A 26,248-nucleotide genomic window follows, 5' to 3' on the forward strand; every position below is an offset into this window, starting at 1 on the left:
TAAGTCATATTGTAGCTCCCTAAACACAGTAGTGATTTGAATACAACAAATCTCTGAAGCTAAGTTTAGAATTAAAGATTGTTGTTCTTAAACAAAGATAGATAACATAAACGAGATAGCTGATAAAATTAAACAATACCCTAGAGAAGGCATAAGTTTCGTTGCCATAAAAGAATAATTCTTGCTTCCTATGTACACACGTGCATCCAAACACATCTAAGTATATTCTGTATACGAATAGAATTACGCCGCCTGCATATCGTGCCTAGAATTTCATCAACAGTCATTGAAGTGAAAATTATTTAGTATTGTTTTACTGTTTCTTGCACATGACGTACAATCAGCGTGGAAAATCCTCTGAAATAAATTCATATAAGGCATTTACTCCCTGAGATGTAAAATCCAATGATTGGTGTAGTTTGCAGGCACATGTGTTTGACATCACTAATGATACGAGAAATGAAAAGCTTTTTAACGTACGTCCCGGATTGTATCTTATAACGTTATTAACCTGTCAAATATTTGCTAGCCAATCTCGTTGCATTACCATAAAGCTAAAAACAACAAGAGTTTAGTGGTATAGGAATAATTTCCTTAAGCGTAATTTTGGTATAAACAAACATTCCATTTTTGACTTCATATGAGGGCGCTACGCAGTTTGTAAAAGAGATTTAAAATTATAGATACTAGATTTGCAAATAGGTTTAATATATGATGCTTCATTGTAATCAATAACCTATTCAAATATTAGAACGACCAAACTTTTGAACTTAAAGATTAGATGGGAGGTTTCTTCGTAATAACGAGATTTTTGTTCTGTAATTTTGGTCCAAATGTTTACATATTTTACAACAAATAAGATGGAATATTCATACACTGATTTATTAAACTGATAAATGAATGTTATATGAAATATGTTTAATACACACGTTGTAATTTGTATAATGAAACAGAATCTGTGGACACCATGATCAATCTTTTACAACAATTTTCTCATTGAAATGTAATTCTACATTTCACCTAACACAATCAAACTTTACCAAAACATATATAATGATAAAATATAATATCCAGTTGTTACAAATAGTGTTTGTAACCTTATATCAGTTCACAGTAAATGCCCTCCAGTGGCACAGCGGCATGTCGATACCCATTGTGTTGCTTTGTGCTTAACTTCAAACAAATAAAGAAATCATATTAGAGATCCAGTAATTGGCTGAGCCTTATCGTACTTTAATAACCTCAGCAAGGCGACATGTTATGCTGTCGATGAGATTATTGATCCCACTAGAAGGCGCTGCCACTCAGATACAATATCTGATATAGGTTCATGGTTAACAATTTTTCCGTTTACTTTTGCCAAATAGTTCTCAAGAGGATTACATTTTTGTAGACTTTAGTTATTTTGTAATGTCCTTCGGGTCGAGATAGTACTCTACAATAAGCGCACTGTGGACAGTGGCATTGTCATATTAGAACACAAAGTTATTGTTAAATCTTGCCCTATAACGTATGGCACGTGACGAGGGACAACTCTATATCAAGTATAGAGGAATTGTCTGAACAAAACGTTGGCCAATTTCCAAAGAGCTTTTAACAAAAGCACATCTTTTAAAATAAAACAAGTGTGTGGGTATGTTTTGACGAACAAATACTTAAAACAAGGTAAACAGTCCAGAATAACAACTTGTACATGTTTGTCTGATTCATACAATCCCTTATCTTTTTGCTCTCAGCAGATAGCCCGATGTGGCTTTGTTATAAGAAAACACACACTCTTTGCTCTATAACTACTCCATGCATCTAGACAATAACATTAGTATGAAACACTATGCAAACATTTTGGTCAAGACTAACAACAATAAGCCATCAGATTGGTGTTCCTTAGTCTAGTTCATTATATCAAATGGAGGCGGATTCGCGGCTCTGTTTAACCACATAAAATGTTAATGTATGTGCAGTTCGTTATCTGAACATTCATTTTGAATGGCGTAATTAAATTTTAGTAAACCTTTATCCACACAACAGTATCTTTGGTCACCCTTGAAAGGTATACCACTCCGGGAAGTTTAAGCTAGATACCCTCTATGGATTTACAACGCTAATATCAGGGGTTCGATTCTCCTCTGTGGATTCAACAGATAGCCAGTTATGGCTTTGCTATAAAACACACACACACACAACCTCTAAAGTTGTACCATACCGAGAAGTTTAAGTTAGGTTATGACAAGATAATTTCCACATGGTTTAGTTTACTTGCAACTTATATGAGTAGGTTTCAGTGTACTAATTACTTTACAACTATAAGTACAAAGTATATATTCCTTCAGTGTACTAATTACTTTATAACTATAAGTACAAAGTATATATTCCTTCAGTGTACTAATTACTTTATAACTATAAGTACAAAGTATATATTCCTTCAGTGTACTAATTACTTTACAACTATAAGTACAAAGTATATATTCCTTCAGTGTACTAATTACTTTATAACTATAAGTACAAAGTATATATTCCTTCAGTGTACTAATTACTTTATAACTATAAGTACAAAGTATATATTCCTTCAGTGTACTAATTACTTTATAACTATAAGTACAAAGTATATATTCCTTCAGTGTACTAATTACTTTATAACTATAAGTACAAAGTATATATTCCTTCAGTGTACTAATTACTTTATAACTATAAGTACAAAGTATATATTCCTTTTGAAATCTGCCCAGTGTAAATTCCCTTTTTGTTCTGTTAGTAAAAATAAAACAAAAAACCTTAATAAACAATTAAACAGTTATACAAAACGAGTAATAATTATTAATATAAGTAAATTTTAATCTTAAACATTTATTATACTGTATTTATATGTTAGACCCTTAGTATCGAAACCTGGTTTATAGCGTTGTAGGTCTAAAGACTTTCTATTGTGCCACTGGGGTCATGATTTTATCAATAATTAGAAAGTTCTCAGTGGGGTAATAGGCTACTTTAATGAATACATACTTAAAGTAAGTCTTAATTAACGTCTAGGAAAATAAAGTAGTCTGGAAATTCAAGATATTTTTGTTTCTACCACCTCCTAGTGGAAAAAAATATACATAGTTTAATTATATACTTTTTTATATGCGTGTTGATTTTAAGAAAATACTCTGTAAGTTTTGAATAGATGTACTTAAGCCTGATAGATGTATTTTTTTTTGCCGGCGTTATAACCACTTGGTAACTGAAACATATAATAAAAAGTACCGTTACCCAAAGTAACTGAACAGTTTCAAAACCAGAACTTTTAACAGCCTTTTCCGTTTTTAATATGTTTTTAAAAAGGGAAACCTAATTAGTACCAGAAATAGTAAATTTTATTTTTCGTTTTTATCTTAACTGATAATCGTGAAATGAAGAATTTCAATTTTGTCTAAATTCATTTTGTTTAAGCCTTTCTAGTGGCACAGCGCTATTTCTGCGAACGAGCAACGTTAGAAACTGAGTTCCGACACTCGTGACGGGCAGAGCACATATAGCCCATTGTGTAGCTTTGTACTTAACTACAAAGAAAACTTTTTTTTTAAAAATAAGTTTTTAAACACTGTTCAACTACAAGTAATATGTATTTAATCAAATAATAAAGGATTTTTTAAAAAACTATTTAATGAAATAACCTAGTGATTTTAAAACAGTTAACTGTGTACATTATAATTGAAAATTTATGGTTGTTTGGCTACAGAAGTGACACCTACAGTACAAATAATCATTGCATTTCAACAGTTAAAAATGAACTCAGCAGATAGCCTAATGTGGCTTTGCTATAAGAAAAACACATACACACACACACACACACTTAAGGGCCCGGCATGGCCAGGTGGGTTAAGGCGTTCGACTCTCAATCTGAGGGTCGTGGGTTCGAATCTCCGTAGTACCAAATATGCTCGCCTTTTCAGCGAGCGTTATAATGTGACGGTTAATCCCATTATTTGTTGGTAAAAAAGTAGCCCAAGAATTGGTGGTGAGTGGTGATGACTATCTGCCTTCCCTCTAGTCTTACACTACTAAATTAGGGACGACTAGCGCAGATAGCCTTCGAGTAGCTTAGCGCGAAATTCAAAAACAAATAAAACGAACAAAAATAAATTCCTTCCATTTCGACGAACATCTGTATCTATTCAATTCAATAAAGTTCAGGCTTTTTCAAAGAAAATCAGCTCTTACAGTTCAAAATTTTATAACAAACGAGATAAAACTTCATCAGAATCATCAAGGTCTTTCTGCTATTTTTGTAAAAAAAAAAATTGGTCATCTTATATCAGATTGTAAGTGCTTGAAAAACAAAAGGAGGCAACACTTAGTGCGCTTGTGCCCATATATAGACGTAGTTTTACTAGATCACCCGATGTTGTTGATTCGGTTACTGATTTAAAAGCTGGTATAGTTAGAAAGGAACTTAGATCTTTTGTGACTGTTGGTTTTGTATCTTTGACAAATGACACTCCGAATCCCTTATCCCTACGTATTCTACGTGATACTGTTGTTAGAAGGTATACTACCTCTAGATTCAAGTTCTGTCACTGGTGAGTCTCTTAGTGCTCAGGGTATTTATTTTTATAACATTTATTTAACATCAGATCTAGTCTCGGTACCAATTGTGGTTGGACCAAGACCTACCTGTCAATTAAGTGTGTGTCCTTTTTGTTGGGAAAAGATTTGTCTGGGAGAAAAGTTGTTGCCGAACACAAAATGGTTAGCGAGCCGATTACTGTTTCATCTAAGAATGATGTTGCTGCTGGGGAAAATCTAGATGTATTCCCCTCGAGCTAAGACTAAAAAATTAAGACAAAAACAAATGATTGACATACATTCAGAAGACGATATTATAGATTTTTCTCAGCTCAGAAAAAATTTGAAACCGAGGGGGATCATGTGAATAATTGTTCTACTGACAATTCATTGGTGAGTGACAATGATTAAAGTGAGGGATCTGATTTACCTGGTGAGGTTCTGTTTGCTAAAAGTAACTGATCACCGAGCAAGAAAGGAATCCACATATCTCTTCACTATTTAAACATGCTCTCCCAAAAGATGAGCTTGAAGGGTTCCATATAGTTACTTCTTGTTTTAAATGGCATGTTCCTAAGAAAATGTAAACCACCAAATGTACCAGCTTCGGAAGGTTGGACTGTAGTTTACCTAATCGCTGTTCCAAAAATATATCATTTTGAAATATTGAAAGTTGCAGATGGACTCTTTATGTGAGGTTACCTAGATATCAACAACATGCGTAACGAAATTATGACACATTTCTTTTGGCCAAGAATAAGGTAAAGTTTTCTCAGTTTTTTGTAAATCTAAATGGATCGGAGAAACCAAACCAGAAAATTTCGTTACTCCGTCACGTGATTATTGACCCTGTTGACCCAAAAAGACAATATTTGTGTTCAAGCACTTTCACCTGCTATAATTTTATGAACATTAGGTTATTTGTTTTGACTGGGTTATGTACTGTCATGATTTTTTGAAATTGTATAATTCTTTGACTATATATTGTATATAATATATTGTTGTAAATGTGTATATATATATATATATATGTATAAAACTTTAAAATATTACAAATATGTAACATGCTCGCCCTCCCAGCCGTGGGGGGTGTATAATGTGACGGTCAATCCCACTATTCGTTGGTAAAGAGTAGCCCAAGAGTTGGCGGTGGGTGGTGATGACTAGCTGCCTTCCCTCTAGTCTTACACTACTAAATTAGGGACGGCTAGCACAGATAGCCCTCGAGTAGCTTTGTGCGAAATTTCCAAACAAACAAACAATATACATATATATAATATCTTAGTTAAAAATTGTCTAAAGCCAATTTCAATTTTTAATTCTCTAAGGAGGAAGGTGTAACGGATTTAATGTTATTTTAATATCTATGTTTGTTTCAATTTAATATATATTTAGAAATGTATGTAACTTGTATTGTTGGATGTGTATTGCGCAAGTCCCTCCTGTTCTTAAAAATCTGTAGAAGCTTCTTGAGTGTAAGAATCAACAACATATATTTTAGGAAGAAAAGTACTAACGTATCTCCAAATATTGTTGGGCCAACTGAGCTTTCTAGAACTTCGCCTAGTTATTATAAATCGATGCGTCAAGAGACAATTTCAGAATATTGTTTGGTCGCTACAGTCAGCGTACTATAAGTTTCGGAAGCAATAATTGTTACAAACGTTTATTAACCGGAAACTACAAATATTAGACCAAGAACGTTTATAGATTTCGAACATTTCAGACTTCAGTGAATTAACATCAGGTGTTAGTATTTCTACGAGAACATTAGATATTTTCGTCGGGAAAAGCTAACGTATGAAGAATAGAGCTAGCTAGCATTCCCGTAAAGCGAAGTGTATCAAGCTGAAAGTAATTTGCACCTCGTGAACCGTCAACAAAGTATTTAGTTCTAGACCAACTAGAGGACTTAATATTGTTTGTAAAACTTTTGTATATAAATCATTATTTGTAATAAATCTTATTACAAATTGTATTGCTGTTTGTTTATGAAAATACATTTGTGCTAAGGAAAAAAAATCTGTGTATCAATTTTATTGGGAAATATCATAAATTTAGCATGTATATATTGACATTCAATTAACTTCTATATTAAAATTAAAATTTCCAGCTATTTCAAATCGTAAGACGTAAAGTACGTAATAAACATAAGAATCTAAACTTTCTTTTCGTATTTAAAATATTTCCTACGTCTCACAATTAACAATATTTTTCATCTTGAAAGGTTCAGCAGGCTCATTCATCTGTTTGTCTGGAGACGGTGTCTTCAGGGTAAGTTGTTTGGAGGAATAGTGTCAGGTAAAAATCGGAGACAAATTACAGTCTTACAACACTAACTTTGCTCATAAAATATAACGACTTGCAAATGTTTAAATAAATGGTATTTTTAGTGGAAGTGTAACATGCAAGTAATGTTTAAAATTTGATAAACATTAATTTTTCATCAGCAGGTGTAAGTGGATTGAATGAAATATTTGTTCTTTGTGTGTGTGTGTGCGGTATTATGCGGATTTACAACACTATAAATAGGGTTTCGATGCCCGTGGTGGGCAGAGCACGGATAGCCCTACCAACAACTGTATATACAAACAGTTTTAGAAATATTTGTATGTTTTTGTCCATTTTTGCAAGAAAGAAATTTAACTTTTTAATAAATTATCTTTACATAGATAAACTTTAATATTTTATGTATAAATCACAAATTATTTATGAAAATGCGTGATTGAAACTATTCAGGCTTAGAGAATAACAATAACTGTATCAATATTTACATAATAGACGCTATAGATTGTTATGCTAATAATTACCTTAAACACTAGAAAAGTTCCATAATTACGTGAGTCACGCTAAGAAGTGTTTTGTAACACACTCAACTTGAAGAACACGTTGCTTTCCTCAGCACATTTCCTAAGGTTTATCAACCAACATGTGAAGCCGGAACTCGTGATACATAAACAACTTCAGCTCAGTGTGTGATATATCCACTGGAGACTGTTTAATATTCTGTTAACCTTCTGCTTTTATATATTAGACTTTATTAACTTCATGCTGAGCCTAGGTATACTATTCTTAAAACACCGCTTGCAGAGTCATGAAGAAATGGACAGTAAATAATTAAATAGACATGAATATTAAATGGATATAGGGAAGAAAACGTAGTTAGCTACATGTTATGATATCGTTTTTAATCGGCTTTTTCAACGTGCAACATTAAATACACTTAGTTTCATTTTGAAGATAAGTTTACACTGAAATAAAAAAAATAGTTAACATATGTAATTTCCGTAAACAAAAGTTTTGTCCAAATAAGGTAAAAGATCGTTTATTCTAAAATTTTTTTCCAATGTTTGACACACATTTAAGTTAAAGTTGTTATAAAGTGAATCAACGTCTTCTGTGTATCTTCAGTTAATATGAAACAGTTTGATGTGAACGAAACCGATGAAATACACTTTAGGGCAATATTAATACGAAGACGGAAGGTAAGTTCCTTCGGTTCCATGAGAAACGCACAAACAACGTTCTATCAGTGCAGTAATACTCTATTATTTTTTGACGAATACTCATGTACACGACATATAATGATATTATTTCACGGCGTACCAGGCGCATATCATTTTCATCTTTTCCAATTTTCTTATGCTGAAATTAGGTATTGCAAGACTCCGTAAAGCAATTTCCATTGCACATAAGCGTCAGTTTTCCGTGCTAACGTAGAATAACACACTTGCCATGTATTAGTAGAGTGACATTAAACAGCGCTGTGGGAAGACGTTTAATGAAGGAGGTTAAGCCATAACTGTGATCGTTTTCCTCCAAGTGGGTAATATTATCCCACCTCATTTCTTCACTCGATATTTTGACGAAGCAGTACAATACCAATTACTTCTTTACCAATATATATATATATACACCAATAAATTACTTGCAAATTGGCAAAGAGACACTCTTTACTCTAACAAGGGAAATTTCCTTCGTGAATTTTTAGACGAATTCCAGTAAGTAAGGAGTAAACCCGTGTAGTTCCCTCTTTTAGCTAATGGAATGGTGTGTGTTCTATAGTTCAGAAATGTAAAACAAATATTGACTGCTTTTAGTTCGGTTGACGTGGAACTGAAGAGACGACATATGCGACGAAAAGTTTGACTCTAAGCGGTTTGAAATTGTCTTTTAGATTAATGTGTTTTATGGTTCATAAATAAGAAAACTAAAATACTTCTGCAGTTTTTCTGATTCAGACGAATCATGGGTATGTTAACAATTTTGATCAAAGCGTTAATCTTCCAGCAGATTAAAATATAGACCAATCAATAAATATTATTTATTTATTATTATTATTTGACAACGTTTAAGGGAAAGTGAAGAAACCTTTGATGCAGATATAATTTTACAAACTTTTAGTTAGTTAAAATGAAATTCCTCTGGTAAGACAGCGGTATTACAACGCTACAATTCGAGGTTCAATTCTCAGCAATAGACACAGCAGATAGCCCATTGTGGCTTTGCTCTGAAACAAATAAATAAATAATTTGTGTATTGGTATAAAACTTCAGTCTATTTTAATAAATAATTTGTGTGTTGATATAAAATTCATGTATATTTTAATGAATCCTTCGTGTGTGGGCAGAACCTTAAGTTAAAATTTGTAATCTAATTTCAATAATATTAAATGGTGTGGGAATAAATAATTTTTGTTCTCCTTTTTATGTTCTGGAAACTTCCTATATAGAACATCTCACGAAGTGGGAAAGACAGAAAAGACCCATTTTTACCATTTTAACCATCACTTTTCCTTTCTTAAGTGTTTCAGCAAGCGTTACTTTGTCACTTTCTCATAAGACAGAAATAAATAGTTTTTAAAAGTTGGATTGCATGCATTCATAGATGTGTAGTCACTAGTTTGAAGACCAGTATGATGTTTCTATTACTGAGAAACAGAGAGACGGAAAATTTTATTTGTATGTATATCTAAGCCCAAAACTACACAATGTGCTATTTATACTGTTACTACTACGAGTATAGAACCCGGTTTTAGCGTTATAAGCCTTAAAACATGTCGCTGTGCCACTGGGGAACAACTCAGATAAGAGTGACTAAGTTCAGTCCTACAAAGTATCACAGAAACGTATACATTAAAGTAGATTTATCTAAATGTTTATATAGTCTGTGAAACATCTGCATACATTACTGTGAAAGGTATTCTGTTATATATGCTTATGATATGTATTGTAATCAATAGCAGTCAATATGGTATGTGTTGTGACTAATAACAGTCATTGTGATCAGAGATCTCAATAAATTCTACATCAAACAATTTCTGACAAAGTAAATTAAAGCTAGCATTGATCTAGGCAAAAATAGCGCGTTGTTGTTGTTTTGCTGTTTTGAATTAAGCACAAAGCAACACAATGGACTATCTGTGCTCTGCCCACCACGGGTATCGAAACCAGGTTTTCAGCGTTGTACGTCCGCAGACATACCGCTGAACCACTGGAGGCAAAAATTACACGTATTTAACGTGATTATTTTAAAATCACATTCCTGCTATGCGTCATAGTGATTATTTAAAAATCACATTCCTGCTGTACGTCATAGTGATTATTTAAAAATCACATTCCTGCTATACGTCATAGTGATTATTTAAAAATCACATTCCTGCTATATGTCATACAAATTTAGTCCTAATTTCGTACAAAATACTCATGTCTCTTCAAAATTTCGCTAGTTCACGTTTTTCGACCTAGCAACAGCTACACTAGGTAGATCATATACTAGTCTTTGCCAGTAATTCTGTATATAGCGTGTTAAAATAAATAACAACAATAAAATAGCTAATTTACAAGTCAAAATAAAATATCAAAGCCGAAGTTATTTATAAAAGGGTATACATCAGTCTTGAGAACAAATTTTAGACAATGGTTCAACATCGTAGCTTTTCTGAACTTTCTTTGGACCATTTCGTCTGTTTGTTTGTTTCTCGTTAAGCGCAAAGCAAAACACCAGGGATTTGTAGCGATATAAGTTCTCAGACCTACCGCTGTGTCACATGGGGTGGGGACACTTAGTATCAGAACCACAAACCAATAACGAATGTAACAAATATTTATTGTTTGTCCAGTTGATAAAAAAAATAAATTTACGTTCGTTATTATTGCAGAAAGAAATATTTGTCTTTTGTTTAGATGCAGGTAAACCATCATTTCTGGTCAATAAACTAATACCTGAAAAACTTAGGCTCTGTGGAGTACCAGAAACTGAATAGAATTTTAATAACTAGAACTACATGTGTGTTCACAGCTACACGAGGGCTGTCTACGCTTGCTGTCCCTAATTTAGTAGTGACAGACAAGAGGAAACGAAACAGTCGTCATCATTCACCGCAATATTTTCTTTTACCAGAGAATAGTGGGATTGATCATCACTTTATAACGCCCTCACGGCTGAATAGACGAGCATGGATGGTGAAACGGGGATACAATCCCGCGACCCTCAGGTTGCGAGTGAAACGCCCTACCCACCTGGCCATTTTTACACAATGGAACTATTCTTTCAGAGATATTTCGGGATTTTTTTTTCTGTTAGCAAAAGCCTTTTACATTTAGAAATATATGATATATAAAATATACGATACTTTGGTAATTTCTTTTGACTGATTTTTTTAACATCAGTATGTTTTGCTATGACAAAAGAGCTCGTGATACCTGAAGGGTTAGGTAGAAAACTGCTTGTTCATGCTTCGAAATCGATAGACTAAAAAACTTCAGTTGTAACATAAATTCTTGTAACATAGTCTATAGTTTGGTTAACTACTAGCACTGTAAAGTAGGTTTAAGATTTAAATATTACGACCTGAATTATGTTGAAGATTCTATCTGCCAGAACAGCAGAGGAAATTTGTAACATTTCAGACTCCACTACTATAGTTCATAAAATCGATACTTCGAGATTAATAGACAAAACATTGTCGAGAGAAAGCATTACGATAAATCCCTGATAAGTGATGAATCATCTTTTATAGATACGATATAATTTGTTATACCCAGTTATGGTAGTTGACGTTACAGGATAGTTCAAGGGGTTCAGATTGTCATAACTTTACAAGATGTAAAAGTATTTTTAAGAAAAGATTAATTTTTATTTTTACGTTAAAATTTCACATTATTAATGATAAGGTTCTTCCTTATAAGATACCATCGTTAACAGACGCAAATTTTATTAAACACTGTGAAAAATAAAACGTAGCTAGACACTATTCTAAAGATTCGACATGACCAGGTGGTTAAGGCGCTCAACTCGTAATCCGAGGGTTGTGGGTTTCGAATACTCGTCACATCAAATATGCTCGCCCTTTCAGCCGTGGGGCGTTACAATGTGATGGTCAACCCCACTATTCGTTGGTAAAAGAGTAGCCTAAGAGTTGGCGGTGGGTGGTAATGACTAGCTGCCTTCCCTCTAGTTCTATACTACTAAATTAGGAATGGCTAGTGCAGATTGCCCTCTTGTAGCTTTGTGCGAAATTAAAAAAACAAACAAACACACTATCTTAGCTTAAATGAACTGTCAACTGATTAGCTCTTATGGAACACCAACTTACCTGTCACTAGCGCGCATGGCCAGGTGGTTAGGGAGTTTGACTTAAAATTTGAGGGTCGCGGATTCGAATCCCCGTATTACCACCCCTACTCGCCCTTTCTGGCGTGGGAGCGCTATGATGTATGATGATACAGTCAATCCCACTATTCTTTGGTAAAAGAGAAGTCCACGAGTTGACACTGGGTAGCGATGACTGCTTTGTTCGCTATATTATTTCGCTGCTAAATTAGGGACGGCAAGTGCAGATAGCCCTCGTGTAGTTTTGCGTGAAATTCAAAACAAACTGTCACTGTATTTTATACTCTTGTATAATTAATGGTGTATCGTGTGCAATTTGTTTAGGCGCGTATCATCTACACATTGAGAATCAGCTTGTGTTATTTTTTATGTATTTCGGAAATGACGATGTTTCTTCATCTACATTTAATGAAACATGTATAACATGTATTATGTCGGAGTTGTTCATAGAGATAGTTGTCATTTTTTAATTAAAAGAGACTTAGTACTATTTCACGAATGGCTTTAAAAATATTGCACGAAAGTAGTATTTGGTATTGAAATAATTTGAAAGTATCTTCGACACAAGTTTTTTAGTGGAATTTAAAAATAAGTATATATTTACAAAGTGTTTTGTGTGTTTGTGTTTTTCTTTCAGCAAAGCCACAAAGGCTATCTGCTCAGCCCACCGAGGGGAAGCGAACCCCTGATTTTAGCGTTGTAAATCCGGAGACATACCGCTGTACTAGCGGAGGGCGCAAAGTGTTTTAATAAATCCTAAACACATAACATTCAATATGATTTTAAAAATAGATAGATATTTACAAAATGTTTTAATAATACCTAAACACATGCCTTTGAGTATGATTTTAAAAATACGTAAATATTTACAAAGTGCCCGGTCGCGCCCAACATTCTCGCACTTTCAGCCATGGGGGCGTTATAATGTGACAGTCAATCCCACTATTCGTTGGTAAAAGAGTAGCCCAAGAGTTGGCGGTGGGTGGTGATGACTAGCTGCCTTCCCTCTAGTCTTACACTGCTAAATTAGGGACGGCTAGCACAGATAGCCCTCGAGTAGCTTTGTGCGAAATTCCAACACAAAAACAAAACAAATTTACAAAGTGTTTTAATAAATCCTAAACACATAACATTCAATATGATTTTAAAATACACAGATATATACAAAATGTTTTAATAAATCCTAAGCTTGTGCCATTCATTGCGACTTAAGATTGAGACATTTAACATTTAATCTTCAATTTGACTTAGCACGATTTAAAAAAGAACTAATGTACGAGTAGAGAAGGGTAACTTGATTAATTCTGTATGATTTGAAAACTATTACATTTCAAATAACATACGAAACCAAGTATGTAAAAGGGATAATTTATAAAAAGAATTAGGTTACATATTTGATACTTATGGTTTTTGAAGTCCAATAATACAATGTCTCCAACTCATGCCACATTTTTTTTCGATTAGTGTAGATGTAACGAACAAATAGTCCCTGGAAAGTTCTATACAAGTTTGATTTAAACTCGATACAGTGAATATAGACACGAAACTCTTGTTGAATATAGTTTGCAGAAATAATTTGTGAGATCATAAACATCGTTTAAAAAGAATCTTCCAATAGAAATATTTCACGACTTATCTGTCATATGTAATCGTGAAGGACTGCATTAGAATTACTAATAAAATGTAGCTTTCAAAAACCTTATGTCCTTTCAACTTAAATTTAAATTTCTATCGAATAAACCTATATAGAAAAACAAGAACAACAGAAACACTCTTCAAGTACAACACAAGGTTCATACCCACAGGGAATTAATAATGTAAGTAGGTAAGAAAAATTGACACAGTACAGAACAAACTCTCTAGAAGTATGAATTTATTTACGATATTTTTACTAAGTTAGTTTGTTTTGAATTAAGCACAAAGCTACCCAATGGGCTATCTGTGCTCTGCCCACCACGGGTATCGAAACCCAGTTTTTAGTGTGTAAGTCCGCAGACATACCACTATGCCACTGGGGGGGGCTTTTCTAAGTTATACTGACCAGAAATTATTTATAAATTTTGGAATACTTTTAATACTGACCTTGTTCCAGTCTTAATGTAGTAGAAAGACATAATAAGTACGACATGATTGGACATTAATGCTGGAATCAGTAAAAGAAATAAAACTACCTTCGGTAGTAACAGGCTGTTGTGAAGGGCACAAAGAAAAATTCAGTTGCATAACAAATATAGTGAAGGAAATACGAAGTTGAAATCGTTCTTCGGTAAAAGAGAAGCTAATTCCACGATTTTCTTGTCGCACTAATTACAGTAGATGAACAATAACGTTAACATCATGTTATAGATTCAATCATTGTCTTCATTTCCTTTGTTCTTCGGACTGGTGTGGCCTAGTGGTTAGCATGAAAAAAAGTGTTAGTACGAGAGTCATGGTTCGAGTCCTCTTGCCATAAAACACGAACTCCAAACTCGAAGCACTGGGTGCATTAAAAGGGTGACAGTCAAATCTCATTATTCTATTAAATTCACCAAAGAATTACCAGTTAGATGGTGTTAAGCAGCAACCTTCCTTATAGTCAATATAGTGTATCAGATATTTATATATATCCGAACAAACACTGGTCGTTAAGAATAAATTTTGACGGAATTATTGAGCTTATAATGCTCAAAGTTCGTTTGTTGCTAAACTTCGTTAGAAGTATCAACTTTAAGTGTGGTTGAATTATGGAAATATTTAGTGTGTTACTAGGTCTTATGAAGATAAAAATTTATTTTCCATGAATAAGCGAAGTCCGAGACGACTTGAGATATAGCCCACGACTTTCCTATTTGGTATCAGGTTCGAAATACATTGAAGTTTCGTCTTCATTTTTTTCAGAAAAAAAAATCCAACCTTATAGCACAAAGTGCGTAACAAAATAAAGACGAACTTAAATTCGAGTTTTTCTCGTTTGCTATCAAATTACAATAAATTACGATTGGTCAAAAAATGAAATAGTTGATGTACGTCCTAAAATATATTATTACATTTCTTTCAAACTAGACAGATGAGTCTTACTTGAGTAAATTGATCTTGTAAAAAACAAAATATTTCATTAAAAGTTCCCTTAGAAATGTCCATGTCAATCAACAAATGTTTTCTTTTAAACTGCGTATATTTTATTCTTAGGATATTTGAACTAGTGAAACACACAAAGACTAGCTGCCTTTCCGCTAGTCTTACACTCATAAATATAAGACGGCTAGCGCAGATAGCTCTCATATAGCTTTGCGTGGAATTGGAAACAAACAATCATTTAAATGATCTAAAGTCGTATTGTATTAGATTTACACTAGAAGCTATGAAATTTTAGACTCAGCTTTTCTATTTATTTACAGTAAATGGTCTTTATATGCTCTTGTGTTGTCGTGTATGAGTTGATTACAGTTTGTAGAGCAAGTTTCAATCTTGTTTATATAAGTTTGTCATAAAATGAGATTATCACTGATACAAGAAACGGAACAAGGACTATTTACCATTCTGTAGAAGCCAAACGAGATTTTGCTTTTATATTAATTTCGATATCACGTTTTGAGATTGTATACTACTTCCTGCCACGCACTTAAGCTAGTCTCTATCTGTGCAAGTCTCGCTATTATCCAATCAAGTCACAAAAATTCAGCTATATCTAATATATTTTATATTTTATAAATAATTAATTGTCAGTCTTCATATTTACGAAATACTTTGAGTAAATAATATGTAATCTGAGCCAGTTATCTGTTTAGTATCAGTTATGTATGAGCCATGGATGTTCGCTGTGTGTTACTAATATTTGCTTCTGCTCTCAGTTATAACTAAATCAAGTCATGGCTATCTTCTCTGAGTCATAAGTGACTCAATTCGGTCAGTTGTTACTGGTTACTGGTCTTAGCAGTAATTCCCATAATCAGGTAAAATTGTAAGTAATGTAGAATCATAAAATATAAATAAATAATAATGTATAGAATTAAAAAGCTAGGTTAATTAACCAATAGAAATCACAACACTAATTTTAAAAATATATACATTTCTAGATTAAGCCTGTGTAGGGTTAAATGTTTCTGGCTTAGGCAAAATCCTTGTAAATTTGGATCCTAGAGTATGTGATGTTGGGGATTATAACACCATCACGAGGTTAAGTGGTTTTTCTTCTGTACTTTTGGTAATTATTCTTTACTCCAAGTTCCCGACAAAAACAAGACAAAAAATGCCTATATCAAAGGACATTGTCTTAATTTGGCAATACGTCTTTCAACTAAACTCATCTGACATCATGGAGGAGACTCTTTTACTTCAAGGTGTATTAAATCCAATATGACAAGGGAAACTTTCCAATTAATCAACAGTTCTACCTAAAGACGTAGTGATATCGTAATATTAGTTTGCCAAAACAACTTAAGGTATGAGTGTTAAGATTTCCTAGCGCCTGTTTTAACAATTTGGTCATACGGAAAGTTATAGAAATTGCATTTAGTGACTTAACCTTATTATGTCTTTCTATAAAATAACATGAATACCTTGTTCATTCTACAGGTGAAAGAAGTACTCAACAACTGAACAGGAAGTATGACTGAAAGTCCTATATTAGTTAACTAATAGCATGTTGGTCTTGTTTTCAGATGGAGATCGGGCCCGGCATGGCCAAACGTGTTAAGGCGTGCGACTCGTAATCTGAGGGTTGCGGGTTCGCATCCCCGTCGCGCCAAATATCCTCGCCCTTTCAGCCGTGGGAGCGTTATATGTGACGATCAATCCCACTATTCGTTGGTAAAAGAGTAGCCGAAGAGTTGGCGGTGGGTGGTGATGACTAGCTGCCTTCCCTCTAGTCTTACACTGCTAAATTAGGGACGGTTAGCGCAGATAGCCCTCGAATAGCTTTGTGCGAAATTTAAAAACAAACAAACAGATGGAGATTCTTCTTGGCTATGTAGCAAATCGTTTCTTTAGGCACACAGACATCTTTTACAAGTGTTTTTTGAGTTCATGGATTCTAACCCGTTGTTTTACTTACCACGGTTGGGACATGACTTGTTAAAGGTCTCTTTGTAAATGGTCTTGGTACCTTAAGTTGATCCATAGTTCTTTGTTTCCAATGCCATGAAATACAAGTAATATGCCTTTCTTGGAGGATATAAGGTCCCCATCTCATCACGTTTTTATTATCTGCGTATATGAATGTTTTATGTGAGAAAAGACTATCAGATATTTTCCCCCAAAGTGATTAATTATCAGTGGTATAACGTATTTACGAAAGCCAAACAGTGTTAAAATTTGGTTCTGATACATACTGTTCCATCAGGACTTTACATTGGCTGTTATTTGCCGATTTACGCATTCAAGATTGTTTTAATATAATGTTATTATCTGTTGGAACTCGTTGTGACTCTTATATATATGTGTCTATCGCTTTTGTGTTTAAGAATTATTTTCGTCAACACATAGAGTTTCATTGGACAAAACGTATGCCTGATTAAGTGTCTGAAATGCTCTTAGCAAATTATTATTTTTCTGCGAGAAACAAAAGACTTAAAAGATGGTTTAAGGTATGTTACGAAAGCTTCTCCGTGAAATTAATCGTGGTTGGAAGTTACAACAAAAGCAGAAATATAATCATTTGGGGAACTGGATAGATGCCATAATGAACCACGCTTTTACCAGGCTAACTTGCTGATATCTCTAATACCACAAGAAAGGCCATATTAGATGTGCCAACAAGATGTGGCTTCATTAAATCAGAGGATCCAGCCACATCTTCCAAGTCAACGTGACACTTCTTCCATAAGTTGCAAATACAGACGTATATTTCTCTATGACATTTACAGGCAATTTGTATGATTTCTGTGCTTTGAGGTTGTTGAAATTGGCTTTTGAAAGCAGTCGTCAGCCGACAGACGTTGAAAAGTAAAGAGGAAGGGAGACAACACTCATCTTGGCGTGTGTTGTGAAAATATTAAAAAACACAACAAAAACCTGTAGTATAAATTTCACTTCAGATCAATAATCCAAGATTGAAAGTGGTCTAAAGTTATTTGATTCACACTTAAACCTCTTCTGTGCGGATAAAATTGAAACACCAAAGTGCATTTGTTCTTTGTAAGTATTCTGGTTTTGATATGTACTACTCGCACATATATTCTAACAAAAAACAATATACTTCTCTGGAGACCTAATGTTTTGGTCGTTCGGCACTTGTTTATGGTTCTCTGGTGAGTCAACGGAAAGTTATTCACTTACAACGCTATTTTCGGGGTTCAATACCCCACAGTAGCTCGATCGCAAATATTCCATTGTATAGCTTTATGCTAAGTAAATCATCAGCAACATACTGATGGTTCTAAGGGAAACAAAGAAAACATAATAGAGCAAATCCGTATTTTATTTTCAGAAATAATTCATTCCATATATGCTGTAGGTATTGTTATTATAGTTTATTTGCGCTTCACTGCAATGACAGAAATTGGTTCGTTTGTGCTTGTAGAGCGTAGCTCTAATTGATTTTCTTTTAATGTGAGACCTGAGTATGACAAGTGTCGTTGCCTTTGGTGTAAGTTACTTTTTGTTCCTTAAGTTTACAGAACATTTTTGTTTGTCTCTTACTTATCAACGGTACCTTTACTTGGATTCCTGATTAAAACCTTTTCCGTAATGATTCTGATCCGACGGTTCTCCATTCGCAGTAAAAGACATGGACAGTCATCAGTAAACCCTTTTTACACCTTATTTTCTCCTTCTAATCTAGCAACTCATTTGTTACCGTCATAATCTTTACAGATTAATAGATATTATAAAATAATTAGGCATGTTCACCATTATGAAACTATAAAAAAATTTTACATTTCAAAAACTGTAATTTAAGTTAATAATTTTAACACTGTAAGACTGGAGGAAATGTGGAAAGTAACGGGTAATATATGCATGTTAGAACGTGGATGTTAATTTTGCCCATTACGGGATTGAAATCAGAGATGTGTCAAAGTAGCGTTTTGGGTCTAGCTTTCATCGTCCACAAGTAGACTTTTCATTTGATATTAAGACCCGTCATCTGGCTAAACAATGTAAAAATAGGTTTGCCTGAAGCGCTATCTGTGTAAAGAAATAGGTTGTTTGAAATTAAGTACAAAGCTACACAACGGGCTATCTGTACTATGCTGACCACAGGTGTCGAAACCCGGATTTTAGCGGTGTAAGTCCCCAGATATGCCGCTGTGCCACCGGGGACGTAAAGAAATAAGACTAATATTTGTGAATAAAATATTTTGACCACATGTATATGTATATATATTTTTCACGTTCCTCTTAATTCGACTTTCATTTTCTACAGAATTTAAAACAGAGATTTGAAAAAGAATTGTTTCAGATCAATCTCAAGAAGGCTTCACGTTCAATATCACTGCTCGTAAGATCAGAGACGAATTAAGACGAAAGCGGAAAACAATGTCAGGTCCAACGTAATTTTCATTACATATATTACTCCCACTGTTTTCCAATGCTTTGCTCTGGCTTTTGATATTCAAATATTAATTTCTATATTATTATACTACATATATAAACAGAGTTGCAGGAGAGCGTCTGTGTATGATTCTCCAGTCGAGCTGATAAGTTCGGGTATTCAAGAACAACCGTCTTGGGAGATAACTTGCGGAAGACAAGATATGGATTTTACAGACTATTCAACTGGAATTTGAGCTCCATAATAAATAAATATATATTACAAAGAATATAAAGCTGCTATTAACGCGATATTTTCTCAAATATTAGGCGTATTGTTAAAATTATTATTATATAATAATTATTATTATACTATTTCTTACTTTATCGTTTGATCACAAGTGGTTCTGGAAAACGCCTAATTTTTAGTTCATTTCTCTCCTTTTCTCCGGCCCGGCATGACCACATGGTCAGGGTGCTCGACACGTTTTCTGGAGGTCGCAGGTACGAATCTCGGTTACGTGCTCGCCCTTTCAGCCGTAGGGGCGTTATAAAGTGACGGCTAAAACCATTATAAAGTGGTAAAAAATAGCCCAAGAATTTGTGGCGGGTGTTGGTGAGTAACTGCTTTCACTCCAGTCTTTCATTGCAAAATTAGGGACGGCAAGCATAAATAGTCCTCGTGCAGTTTGGCGTGAAATGCAAACCAAACTCTTTCCATCTTGTCTTAATATTCCATCTACATTTATTTATTTTGCAATTTATCACCAATTACTTATAAATTTTTAAAGTTATAAAATTTTACTCTTCAGGTTTTTTTAAATAAAAAGCAGCCAGATTTAAAGTATCCTCATATTTATTATTCAATCTTCTATTTACATCGTATATTTTCTCCTATCTTTTTTGTTTGACATTCTCCTGTAACTATTCACTTACCAAATTTTGTTTTTTCTTGAAAATTCGTCAAGTATCTAATCATTTTTGCAAATAGTTTTCAGTGCAGAAAATAGATTATTTTGACAAACAGAGGGTCGTGGCGCTGCTGGTCATGCTGTTGTAAAATTTTGTGTCTTTGTGACTAAAACGTGGAGCGTTAGTCTAACGGATATAAAATTTAGCTCTTACGAATCCAACAGCTCGTTTCAGAGCAAAGTCAAATCTAGTAGTCATCGATTAATCTGTTAATCGAATGCCAAACTCTCAACCCAATATAATAGCTAAGAGCAAAAGCCCTCTGTATTGATTTTCAGGTTTATGTCGTGAAAGGTGAGGCATACGCTAATGGTCGATAATTTTTAATATAAGTACAAGGTTTAGGGATTTACGAGTTCTGATTGCTTTGTTCATTTTCGATTTCTCATAGCTTTGTGTTGGGAGAACGTTCTACTTTTATTTGTCTTGCAGCTCGTTGTTTTCAGTGAGTGACGAACAGAAGACGTGTAAAACACCTTACATTTATATATTTCAAACTGATTTACTAATGTGTAAGACAACTATTTTATCAATATATAAGAGCTATTACATTTGATTTACAATGGAATATATCCTCTAAACACGGACAAAAAGTAAACGTTACAAAACTGAACAAACGTTAATTTTGAAGTGTTTTTCTATGCACCTTTGATACACATTGTTCGTTGTATGGTTTTCATTTTGCTAAAAAAATAATATTTTGTTTCTTTATTGAAGATAAATATTTCATCTGGTACAGTTATATTTGTGATTGTGATATAAAATAAAGTAAAGATAATTTTTTAAATGCTATTTTAATACGTTCCCTATAAAAAAGTACCATTTTTGGAGGCTCAAGTTATTCCCAAATCTGAAAGTCAACGAGTTTATAAAACACCTTGGACTAACTTTATTCGTGTGCTTGTTGAACTGTACAATGTCATTCCTTAGCGAATGTTTACTTTATCAGGTCTCGGGCACAATACTCCCACGTATAGAAAAGTAGATTATTGAGTTGAAGCAAAAAGGCAAGTTTCAGAAACTTAACCAATACTGCTATAGCAGATAAATCAATGAAATTCTCTTTTAATCTCAGTATTATTCCTACTTGTCTTCTCCAGAGTGGAATATTTTATTGTAAATCAATAAGTTTTGCATCAGAATAAGTGAAAAGTTAAAATATTCATTCAACAAAGTTTTTCAAACACTTTGGAAGTGTAATATATTTACTGAAGCTATCCGTAACTAAGTCATTTTAATATGTTTACTGATGCATCCCAGTCTTTTATGATCAACTGCACCGGTTCATGAACCGTTTTCTTATTTCTCTCTCCTATTCGTTTCCTATTCTGATTACACTTTTTTTACTTTCTTTCATTTTTTCCTCTTAACTCGCTTCTTTGCCACCACTTTATGGTTACTTTTATCAGTATTCAAAGACTTGGAAACGAAAGAGTTTCGATATGGGAGGCACAGGAGAATCATAGTATTAAATGTTTATATGAATACGTTAACAAAAATACGTATTCGTATTTCATAGTATAGTCTGTGACATAAACATTTGTACACTAAATATTAGTTCAGTGAATATGATAATAGTTTTGTTTATATATAAACAAAAACAATCCGAAACGAAATTAAAAAAAAAAAAACTGCACCAATTGAGAGGATCTCAGGGTACAGGTCATAATGTGGGATAGCCATCTATATATAGACGGTCCCACCTGAGTCCAACTTCAGAGTCACCTCAAAAACGTAAGGTACCTTTTATGGGACTAATATCAAACAGATGAATACAGGGAATCGACGTTGGCTCACAATAATAATAGTTTAAGGTTATGTTAGTTTAGCAATTATCTTATGGTCAATCTTCTCTGTAAGTCTAAGTTTAATTTCACAAATTATATAAAAATGTACGTACACGTGCTTTTGTACCGAATTCCATTCATCGAATTCAATACTTAAATTCATGAAACACAAATAGTGTACTTATATACATAATAACTCTACATTAGGTTTAATCGTCTGTCAGAATTAACCTTTTTTTTATCCAACAAAAATAACTAACATAAATACCACTGGCTAGCTCCAATTTTGAATTATTTCCAATGGCTGAAACGGAATTTATCACATAAAAGGTATTCACAAGGATGTATATAACATATCAGCTTTTATTGATAGCTCTAGATAGAAAAGTAGAAATTGAAACAGGCAGGTTTATAGATACATAGATACCCGTACTTTGATAAGCGTAAAAGGAAATCAGTTCAGTTTTTTTAAGTACACGTGTAGTTTAGAATTTAAAAAGATAACTCAGTTCGACAAGACATCTGTAGTTTAAAATGTGAAAGTCACAATAATTTAATTTGCAAGATATTTATAGCTTGAAAAATAATCTTAGAAGGATAATAACAGTGTATGATGACTGTCCAATTATGTTATTTTAGTTGCTTTTTGACAATGTATTGTTAGTGTTATAACTTTATTTATCATGCAAAAATATATTGTTGGTGTTATATCTTTATTCATTATGTAACAATACATTATTAGTGTTATATTTTTATTCATTATGTAACAATACATTGTTAGTGTTATATTTTTATTCATTATGTAACAATACATTGTTAGTGTTATATTTTTATTCATTATGTAACAATACATTGTTAGTGTTTTGTTTTTATTAATTATGTAACAATACATTGTTAGTGTTTTATTTTTATTTATCATGTGACAATACATTGTTAGTGTTTTATTTTTATTTATCATGTGACAATACATTGTTAGTGTTTTATTTTTATTTATCATGTAACAATACATTGTTAGTGTTTTATTTTTATTTATCATGTAACAATACATTGTTAGTGTTTTATTTTTATTTATCATGTAACAATACATTGTTAGTGTTTTATTTTTATTTATCATGTAACAATACATTGTTAGTGTCATTTTTTATTTATATTGATAATAAAAGCTGTTAATATTATTATATTTTATTGGCTGTTTAAAGTTTCTAACTATATGGGAACTTTAGTTATTCCAACAAGCTTAGTTATCTACTAGTAAATACAAGAAAAGAGGCATGTGTGTATACAAAGATTTATTAGCGGTTAAGTTACCTCTACAATGTTTAACATTTATCAGTACAGAGGATGATAAGTTACCGACGTAATGAATTTGTTACGATAATCCATCTTGAATGATAATCCTAATCATTCGTTTCGGCAATGAAAACATCACCAAGATTTAAAGAAACATTTTGAACTTTCCAGTCTTTGAAATATTTCTCTCCAATCTCTTTGTTAGTAGAAAATAGTATGTGGGCTTCCGAAACGAATTCGGTAAAATCTATAGTCACTGGTTTTCTCTCAAAATTGACACCGACCACATATCTTTCCTTAGTTGGGAAATATCTTTCTAATATGATCACGCATCCTTCATCAGGATGAAGAACGTAAGTGAATGGTCTTCCATCACATATGGCACTCTTACCATCATAGATAGCTTTCATCCACAAGGAGGGTGATTTGTTTCTCAGTGCTATCAACTGACTTATTAGCGAAATCTCTGCCGATTTATTCTCGACGTTTTGGCTAGAAAATTCAGGATTAATGGGTAGCCAAGGTAGGGTTCCGTTTTTTGTAAAGTTAGACTCTGTTGAGAAAGTCCACTGCATGGGACACAACTGGCCCTCTCTGTAGCCCTGAAACAACAAATTAAATGTTTAACACATGAATATGCTGAGTCTCTATTTGTTTGTTTTTTGTGTGTGTTGTTGTTGTTTTTGGACATAAAGCTACACAAGAGATGTTTGCGCTGACCCTAATGTTAAACCGATATGCTAGACGAAGAACATCTATTACATTTAACACCAGTCTGCGGATTACTGTTTTCTGACTAAATAATTAAGTTTGACGTTTCGTTTACAACGCATCCATGGCCCTAAAGTGCGAATTGAATTGTTTTTTGTGGTGTCAGGACGCGAACCATTAGACCAAACTTGGCTCTAGTCGCAAAAATATATGTTTTTCTGTTGAATTTATGTTGTCTATACATTTAATCAACATTTCGTATTAACGAACAGGCAATGACAATGCGAAAGCTATATAGATGTTGTAGTAGTTTTTACCTTTATTTAGATACAAAGTAGTTTGACACGTCCAACTTTTAGTTAATCTATAAATAGTTAACTTCAACAATGCATTAAAACTGTTAAAGTTTCGGAAATGATTAAAGGCTAATTTACTGCACATAAATAGGCTTTTTACTAACTAAATCATAAATAATATTATTATGTCACACCTAATGTAGGGCACACAATGGTTCAGGGGCAAGTCTGTAGGCTTATGACGCTAAAATTCCGATTTTGAAACCAGTGAAGGCCAAAGTACAGCTAATATATTGTGTAGTTTTATGATTAACACGAAAAACAATAAGTGCTTAATATAGGGTTATACGAAGACTACAAAGTTCGTTTTAAGGCGCCTCCCTTTTCACGCAACTTTTCTTTTATATAATAAGAAAACGAAATGACAAATGGCCATTTTTTAACGCAAAGCTAAACAATAGGCTATTTGTGCTTTATCCGTTGAAGGGAATTATACCATAGAATTTCGCGTTTAAATCCACAGACTTACCACAGTTTCACAGAAAGGACGTAACAATTAGTAAAAAAAGTTGTGTCTGTATTGTTTTCAGTTAAAGACGTGTTCTTTTTTTGTAAAAATGCATTTTTTTTACTATAAACTCCAGTTCATAATTTGTTAAAAACTTATTGCTCATTTTTAGTTGTCCAAACAGCAACGACTTTGAGTATTTAAAGTGATTAGACTGAGAAGCTGAGCTCCAGTGGCCCAGCGGAAGGTCTGCGGGCTCACAACGCTAAAAACCAGGTTTCGATACCCGTGGTGGGCAGAGCACAGATAGCCCATTGTGTAGCTTTGTGCTTAACTACAACCAAACAAAAACTGACGAGCTTTAAAATACAAATTTAGCATTAGTCAAAACTTTCTGTGTTGCAGCATTTTAACAAGAGTTAATTTCTATTAAAAAAAAACAACGAACGCATACATTTTTAATTCATAAAGAATATTACTCAAACACTCTTCGCCAGGTGATTAAGGCACTCGACTCGTTATCCGAGGGTCGCAGGTTCGGATCCCCGTCACAACAAAACATGCTTGCTCTTTCAGTAGTGCGGGGTTTATAATGTGACGGTCAATCCCACTATTCGTTGGTAAAAGGGGTAGCCCAAGAGTTGGCAGTGGGTGGTGATGACTAGCTGCCTTCCTTCTAGACTTACACTGCTAAATTAGGGACAGCTAGCGCAGATAGCCCTCGAGTAGCTTTGCGCGAAATTCAAAACAAACCAAACACGTTTAACGAGACAAACAAATGATCAGGGAATTAAAAAATGAAGTTTCACAAGAAATACACACTAACATAACCAGATATTTTAACATATGCTTTATAAACCCTCTCCATCAATATTATTGCGTCGATGTTATAAAAAAATAAAGACAACAAAAGGCATGAAAATAAATGTATTTTTTTAATAAAGGTGTAGATTGTTTGTTTGTTTTTTGCTCGTATGCTTGTTATGTTTGCAACTGTAAGTACGAACGCCAATATCTTCATACACAGAAGACACAGAATTTAGTCTGTAAAATCCTTTCTGGATATCATCATT

General features: G+C 33.4%; 1 protein-coding gene across 2 annotated transcripts in view; it reads right to left on the reverse strand.

Moving 5' to 3' along the window:
* Nucleotides 1–23,649: 23,649 nt before the first annotated feature.
* LOC143252326 (amino acid transporter heavy chain SLC3A1-like) overlaps nucleotides 23,650–26,248 on the reverse strand; it is a 31,744-nt gene continuing 29,145 nt past the window's right edge. For both annotated transcript variants that reach the window (XM_076504291.1, XM_076504292.1), the window contains exon 4: nucleotides 23,650–24,262. In XM_076504291.1, the coding sequence (XP_076360406.1) occupies nucleotides 23,768–24,262 (495 nt within the window). In that variant the 3' untranslated portion in view covers nucleotides 23,650–23,767. The remainder of the gene's footprint in view (nucleotides 24,263–26,248) is intronic.

This window comes from Tachypleus tridentatus, chromosome 6 (genome assembly GCF_004210375.1).
Source record: "Tachypleus tridentatus isolate NWPU-2018 chromosome 6, ASM421037v1, whole genome shotgun sequence".
Lineage (NCBI taxonomy): Eukaryota > Metazoa > Arthropoda > Merostomata > Xiphosura > Limulidae > Tachypleus > Tachypleus tridentatus.